The 8,453-nt window shown below is 45.5% G+C and overlaps 1 protein-coding gene across 1 annotated transcript in view; it reads right to left on the reverse strand.

Moving 5' to 3' along the window:
* Positions 1-8,453, reverse strand: part of abcc1 (ATP binding cassette subfamily C member 1 (ABCC1 blood group)) — a 39,504-nt gene extending 31,051 nt beyond the window's left edge. The window contains exons 1-6 of the mRNA XM_068749514.1: positions 8,313-8,453; positions 6,719-6,895; positions 2,739-2,864; positions 1,200-1,337; positions 918-1,043; positions 624-685 (exon numbers count right to left, since the gene is read on the reverse strand). Coding sequence (XP_068605615.1) covers positions 624-685; positions 918-1,043; positions 1,200-1,337; positions 2,739-2,864; positions 6,719-6,895; positions 8,313-8,360 — 677 coding nt within the window. The 5' untranslated portion in view covers positions 8,361-8,453. The remainder of the gene's footprint in view (positions 1-623; positions 686-917; positions 1,044-1,199; positions 1,338-2,738; positions 2,865-6,718; positions 6,896-8,312) is intronic.

The raw sequence follows: 8,453 nt of genomic DNA on the forward strand, positions 1-8,453 counted from the left end.
GGTAATAAACTACTTCTGATTCTGATTCTTTAATGTCAGGTCAGGAAGAAATAATGTCTGTGGTGGAAAATCACCACCAGCAAAAATCACTGCAGATGAAATGTGGATCTCAGGAAACTATGAAATTCCAGCAGATCACTTTGAAAAGGAAGATATTTGTGGTCAAAGTTTATAATACAGCCGTGTCTAATTTGAGACGATCCTATAATGCCAAAATTCACACAAGTAAGTATACGCTCGTACTTTAACAACTTTCTCAGTTTAAGTTGTTAACTGCAACTTGTAGTAGTGTTAAAATGAATTAAAGCCTGAAACCCCAGCTTGAAGATTACAGCCTTTATCAAAACTATACCGAGATACAGAAATAAAAAAAACACTTGATATGTAAAATTGCTCTTTGCTTGCCAGAATCATAAAGACTGTATTTTAAAATATCCCTTCCCTCTACGTGCTCAACAGAAATAATGGGAGAATGTGGAGAAATGTCCTTTTAAGTTTATGCTACGTAAATGTGAGACTGTCCACTTTGGGCTTCCTTTGGTGAGATCTCGACAGCTGTAGGGCGGAAACAGCAGGTAACAGTTTCACCTGTCCGTGGGCGGATAGAAACAGAATCTGCTTACCTGGTGATCCACCAGAACGTTATTCGGGACAGAAAAGAAGATCTCGTCTCGGGGCAGGGATTCTAAAGACACCGAAATTACAGTTAGATCAAAAACACCATTCAGGGATTATTAAAATCATGGTGAAAAAAACAGTGATTCAAGTTAGAGGACTGTCGTTTCAGTTTTGATCCGTCTCACAAACTATCCAACAAGCAAACACAATTGTTCCCATCCTTTCATATTATGAATGAGTGACGGAGTGAGGAGCTTCAAAGACGACAGCAGAGAGAGAGAGAATGAATGAAAGACTACCGTATCTTTAATGGCCTGGGAGAAGAGCGGTGGCTGGTCAGCCAGGCAGGACAGCAGCAGAGCGGCCAGCAGCAGAGCATAGTAGCTGTAGAAGGTGGCGTATCGCCACACGCAAACCGCCAGCGGCTGCAAATCAAAGGCACAACAGATGAAACTGGGATTGGCTAGGGTGGAGACACACGTGGAGGGTTAGGGAATCACTTCTGCCAAGAGACGAATAAAAGCCAAATGAATCAATGGCGGAACTTGGATTAGCAGCTAGCGTGTTTGTTGAGGACTCACCTGCTGTAGGGCCTGGAGAATCTTGGACCGGAAGGTGACTGTGGCACAACAAAGCGCCAGCAGCCAGTAGATGAGCATTACTCCAGAGGACTGAACCCCTTTCATCCGTTCATACTGGACCAAGAGGGCGGCCAGCAACTAGAGCACAGAGAGTTATGCTTCAGGCGTGAACAGCAACTAGAGCACACAGAGTTATGCTTCAGGCGTGAACAGCAACTAGAGCACACAGAGAGTTATGCTTCAGGCGTGAACAGCAACTAGAGCACACAGAGTTACGCTTCAGGCGTGAACAGCAACTAGAGCACACAGAGTTATGCTTCAGGCGTGAACAGCAACTAGAGCACACAGAGTTACGCTTCAGGCGTGAACAGCAACTAGAGCACACAGAGTTACGCTTCAGGCGTGAACAGCAACTAGAGCACACAGAGCTACGCTTCAGGCTTGACCAGCAACTAGAGCACACAGAGTTATGCTTCAGGCTTGACCAGCAACTAGAGCACACAGAGTTACGCTTCAGGCGTGAACAGCAACTAGAGCACACAGAGTTACGCTTCAGGCGTGAACAGCAACTAGAGCACACAGAGTTACGCTTCAGGCGTGAACAGCAACTAGAGCACACAGAGAGTTATGCTTCAGGCGTGAACAGCAACTAGAGCACACAGAGAGTTATGCTTCAGGCGTGAACAGCAACTAGAGCACACAGAGAGTTATGCTTCAGGCGTGAACAGCAACTAGAGCACACAGAGTTATGCTTCAGGCGTGAACAGCAACTAGAGCACACAGAGTTATGCTTCAGGCGTGAACTGCAACTAGAGCACACAGAGTTACGCTTCAGGCGTGAACAGCAACTAGAGCACACAGAGTTACGCTTCAGGCGTGAACAGCAACTAGAGCACACAGAGTTACGCTTCAGGCGTGAACAGCAACTAGAGCACACAGAGAGTTATGCTTCAGGCGTGAACAGCAACTAGAGCACACAGAGAGTTATGCTTCAGGCGTGAACAGCAACTAGAGCACACAGAGAGTTATGCTTCAGGCGTGAACAGCAACTAGAGCACACAGAGTTATGCTTCAGGCGTGAACAGCAACTAGAGCACACAGAGTTATGCTTCAGGCGTGAACTGTGGCCTGTGTCTTAGATTAATCTAGATCTGCAGAGATTATCGCTCATCCAGGTTATTTTAGGCGTCTGGGTTAAAGAGAAAGCCAACTGGGCTTGCAGACGTTTTGCTTCTCATCCCAGACGTTTCGGATGTTGAACCAAGTGGTCCTCGAGGTCGTTTAGTCAAAATGAAAAACCCAGTTATACACGTTTGACCGATGGGTTGTAGCCCCCCCCCCCCAGGGAGGCAGGAGTGTCCTCAAAGTCCCTCAGATGATGACGAGTCGTTTGCTCACCAATTGCTTTTCAAATAAGCTTGTTAGAAGAGTTCAGCATGCGCCAAGAACAACACAATTATATGATTGAGTGGATTTAAAGACAATTATTATTGATTTAATTCAACACAGTTATAATGAAGAACAAATACAAGGCCTCACCATCGTGACTCCAAGAACGGTTGGGCTGACGAGAAGGAAGGGGGGAACACGAGTGCCATGACTCATCTCCCAGAAAGAGTAGAAAACATCCGACCAGCAGATAATCCAGAGCAGAAAGCCGACAGCCTGGGGGGAGAACAACAACGGTTCTGTCCAGTCGGCAACATTCTGCAAAGCCCGGCACCAATGTGGGTTCAAGTCTCCCGAGCAGCAACATCGTCAGGGCCCGGAGTCGTTCTAAACATTATTATGGATGGAACAGCTGAAGATAAGAGTCAGAGAGAGAATGAGACGGTAGATTCGGGGTTAGGGTTAGGCAGGAACCGAGCCCATGCCCACCTGCGTGAGGATTGCATAGGTTAGCGAAGCAGAGGGACCGTTTAGCTGTTTAGCTGTTTAGCTGTCAGTCTGGAAGTAAATGTGGGTTTTAAGGTTAGAATTCCTAAAAGAAACTCGCGACAGAACAAAAAGCTTACTTTGCTACGAAGCACTGGTTGGCCTTTGAGTTCTAAGACTGGCAAGCGGGACCTTGATCAACTGCGCTGACCCTTCACCGGAGTCGCCAGGTCTGCAGGTCGAGGACGCCATGCGGGACCCAGACTGTTACTGGAAGGCAGGGGTCTCAAACTCATGATGAGAAAGGCCCGTGAGTTTTAAATCCGTTTGTATTTTTTCAGTGTACGCTATCTCAAGAATGTCTTTTGAGTTTTCTATTGGAAATGCTGAAGAGGCTAAAATGCTAACATTTTCTAGAAGCCATACACGGTCTTCCTCCGTGCTGCTGTTGGCCACGCCCCGTTATACCCAGGTGTGTGTCCACACCGATGCCTTCGTTTCTCCTCCTGGTTGACGTTACCCTTTGCGGGGTAGCGGCCCGGCCCGCTTGGGGACCTGTTGGCCTGCTATTCCGGTCCCCACATAGAATTAAGCTGCGGGCGTGTTACCGTCGCCCTCCTGTTGCCGGTGAGCTCGCGTCTGTTTACATGCGATGCCCGTTCACCGGACAACGGCCTCCCCTGCTGGGGCTGCCGTTTCCTCCAGCAACGTTCTCCGTCGCGGTTCTACGCAGGTGTCCGAGTGGCGGCTGCTGCTGGCCGTGGTGAACCGCAGTTAATTGCCGCTTTCGTCTTCCTGTAGAATCACCGCTCTGTTTTCTTTAATTATAATTTTGTTTGTGTTCATAAGCACAGTTTAATGGGGACGTGATTATTATATTCATGTTCCCTTGCATTGTTAAACAGACATGAAATCTATTGAACTTGTGTTTGACTTTAGAACATGGCTTATCTTTAAGTTGACCGGCGTTGGATTCAGGATCATCTGGATTGTGTTTTGTTATTCCATCAGCTGAACTGGGCTGCTTTGTTTGAAAGCTGACGGCGATGTGATCACTACTATCCATGGAGAAGATTTTTTTATGATGAGCCTGCAAATTACTGATCAGATTAACGACGGTAAGGATGCTGAGGATGGACCTGCCTGGAAGGACAAGCCCACCTGAGTGACGAAGTCGCCGGAACGTCGCTATTGGCTGGGACGTACAGTTGGATCCTTTATAAAATAAATAGAACACTAACACCTGCATCCCATGGTTTATGTATATTATATGTAATATACGTTACTTTTGCAACAACACATCACCACTAGGGCAAAACTAACCGAAACTAACGAGAGAACTGTTAGTAATGGCGTTTGAGAAGATGAGATCTTTTTTGGTGGAGTGCCCGATGCGGCCCAACCTCACCCAGACGCGGCCTCCGGCGGTCCCCAGGCATTCTGAGTGTGAGACCCCTGCTGTAAGGCATAACAGAGCAGCTTCTCACCAGAGATACCGGGATAGGAATGACTTCAATGAAACGTCAAACAACATTCAACAGACTCCATAATAGGAGACAAATGTGTGCTCATTGTAGGCCAGCATGCCTCACAACAACAAAGGCAGAGCGCAACAGGCGTTTTAATTATAACTTGTGTAGCTTGTAATTTATAATATGTATCTAAACATCACGAAGTAATATCAGAACAAAAATACACTGCAATTAAATGTTCTTCTACTGTTACATCAGTCCATAAGAGCACTGACATGCATGTCACCGTACGTGTGGATGTATAATGTACGTGTGAATGTATAATGTCACCGTACGTGTGGATGTATAATGTCACCGTACGTGTGGATGTATAATGTACGTGTGAATGTATAATTTCACCGTACGTGTGGATGTATAATGTCACCGTACGTGTGGATGTATAATGTACGTGTGAATGTATAATTTCACCGTACGTGTGGATGTATAATGTCACCGTACGTGTGGATGTATAATGTCACCGTACGTGTGGATGTATAATGTCACCGTACGTGTAGATGTATAATGTCACCATACGTGTGGATGTATAATGTACGTGTGAATGTATAATGTCACCGTACGTGTGGATGTATAATGTCACCGTACGTGTGGATGTATAATGTCACCGTACGTGTGGATGTATAATGTACGTGTGGATGTATAATGTCACCGTACGTGTGGATGTATAATGTCACCGTACGTGTAGATGTATAATGTCACCATACGTGTGGATGTATAATGTACGTGTGAATGTATAATGTCACCGTACGTGTGGATGTATAATGTCACCGTACGTGTGGATGTATAATGTCACCGTACGTGTAGATGTATAATGTCACCATACGTGTGGATGTATAATGTACGTGTGAATGTATAATGTCACCGTACGTGTGGATGTATAATGTCACCGTACGTGTGGATGTATAATGTCACCGTACGTGTAGATGTATAATGTACGTGTGAATGTATAATGTCACCATACGTGTGGATGCATAATTTCACCGTACGTGTAGATGTATAATGTCACCGTACGTGTGGATGTATAATGTACGTGTGGATGTATAATGTCACTGTACGTGTAGATGTATAATGTCACCGTACGTGTGGATGTATAATGTACGTGTGGATGTATAATGTCACCGTACGTGTAGATGTATAATGTCACCGTACGTGTGGATGTATAATGTACGTGTGGATGTATAATGTCACCATACGTGTGGATGTATAATGTACGTGTAGATGTATAATGTCACCGTACGTGTAGATGTATAATGTCACCGTACGTGTGGATGTATAATGTACGTGTGGATGTATAATGTCACCATACGTGTGGATGTATAATGTACGTGTAGATGTATAATGTCACCGTACGTGTAGATGTATAATGTCACCGTACGTGTGGATGTATAATGTACGTGTAGATGTATAATGTCACCGTACGTGTAGATGTATAATGTCACCGTACGTGTAGATGTATAATGTCACCATACGTGTAGATGTATAATGTACGTGTGAATGTATAATGTCACCGTACGTGTAGATGTATAATGTCACCGTACGTGTAGATGTATAATGTCACCGTACGTGTGGATGTATAATGTACGTGTAGATGTATAATGTCACCGTACGTGTAGATGTATAATGTCACCGTACGTGTAGATGTATAATGTCACCGTACGTGTGGATGTATAATGTACGTGTGGATGTATAATGTCACCATACGTGTGGATGTATAATGTACGTGTAGATGTATAATGTCACCGTACGTGTAGATGTATAATGTCACCGTACGTGTGGATGTATAATGTACGTGTGGATGTATAATGTCACCATACGTGTGGATGTATAATGTACGTGTAGATGTATAATGTCACCGTACGTGTAGATGTATAATGTCACCGTACGTGTGGATGTATAATGTACGTGTAGATGTATAATGTCACCGTACGTGTAGATGTATAATGTCACCGTACGTGTAGATGTATAATGTCACCGTACGTGTAGATGTATAATGTACGTGTGACATGCATCATCTTCTCAGCATTAATCAGTGAGACGCTGGAACTGCATGGAATCAACCAGAGATGTTCTCCTATGGAGTGATTTCAAGCTAAACATCATGAAAAGGTGACTCACCGTTTTAGCTTTGTTGAAGCTATTCATACATATGTAGCCACGGTCGTAGCTGCGGAGGTAGAGCAGGTAGACGGGGGCAGATATCCACAGGTAAAGGCATGGCACCGACACGAGGACGGTGTTCTGGAAGCACTGGGTGAGGTCCGGATTAGGAGTGTACCATGTACGGTTCCAATCCTGGTGGAGACGAGGAGAACCCGGGATTACCACCTCATCTGTGCACGTCCAGCTAATGTCACGAAAGTTACGTTCCGTTTAACGGGACTTTCACTTTGTTCAAAATAATGACGAGCATAACACCGTTTGTAAACCATGATTAAAATCCACTGATTTGTAACCATGATCCTTCAGTTAACACGCACAAATAGAACTGGTTCTGTGTGTGTGTGTGTGTGTGTGTGCGCGCGCCAGGGCTGCACGATATGGCCTAAAACCAATATTGCAATATTTTTAGGCTTCATCCCGAAACACGATGTATATAGGAGACGAGGACGTGCAGGACGAGACGAGGAGAGGACGTGCAGGAGGAGACGAGGACGTGCAGGACGAGACGAGGAAAGGACGTGCAGGACAAGACGAGGAAAGGACGTGCAGGAGGAGACGAGGACGTGCAGGACGAGACGAGGACATGCAGGACGAGACAAGGAGAGGACGTGCAGGAGGAGACGAGGAGAGGACATGCAGGAGATGAGGAGAGGACATGCAGGAGGAGACGAGGACATGCAGGAGGAGACGAGGACGTGCAGGAGGAGACGAGGACGTGCAGGAGGAGACGAGGAGACGAGGAGAGGACGTGCAGGAGGAGACGAGGATATGCAGGAGGAGACGAGGACGTGCAGGAGGAGACGAGGAGAGGACGGTCGGTTCTCTTTACTCTCCGGTAATACGAGTTCTAACGGAACGACTGCTGTGCAACAACATGATGGTCTCGGCCCAATTAGGCAAGAAGATCCACGCATGAACCTCCAGCCACCAGCGAAACAAAGAATACTTCAGGGGAGGACCTGTGAAGCTCAGCGAGAGAAGGCCCAGGGTTCGACACGAGGTCATCAGTAAACGGGCGAAATAATAAAAAAAACATTCTGGTTTGTTTAACAGTTTTAGTTTACGGCATCATTTCATAGTTTGGATGTCTTCTGTATAATATGCAATGTAGAAAAACAAACTGAGACATATATTATGTGTTATTTCAAAATAAGTATTTCGAGTGTTTAGCGGAAGAAAGATTAAAAAGATCAATGAGTTTTATTTTATTCCTTTTTTTTATGTCTCCGTTTTGAATGAATAAAATAAAGGAATTATTGACAGGAATAGGATCTTTAAAAATGCGACGTAGGATTTAACTTTATTTAACGTAGGAAAAGGCAAATGTCCAACGAGGGAAGGAAACGTTTGAACTTATGAGACCTTTAACTGGAAACTCCGGGATTTAAACTCGCAAACAGGCTCAGGCGTTCCGTTGTATTCCTGGTATAATAGCCGCTCAACCCGCAACACGCCGAAACTCGGGCCAGCTGCCGTCGTGACGTCACTCGGCGTGCACCGACAAGCTCACGGAAACAACCGCGATTCCCAGGAAACGAGAACAACTCACCCAAAGAGGACCGAAACTGTCCGGACCGCAGAACGTGTCCAAACCCATTCGCAATTAAAGTTCGAGGCCCAAATGTATTTTTGGAAGCCAGTTTGGTTTCATAACCTTTGAGAAAAGCCGGACCGGTTTGTCGCTTTGGTG

Source organism: Brachionichthys hirsutus, chromosome 16, assembly GCF_040956055.1.
Source record: "Brachionichthys hirsutus isolate HB-005 chromosome 16, CSIRO-AGI_Bhir_v1, whole genome shotgun sequence".
NCBI classification, from domain to species: Eukaryota; Metazoa; Chordata; class Actinopteri; order Lophiiformes; family Brachionichthyidae; genus Brachionichthys; species Brachionichthys hirsutus.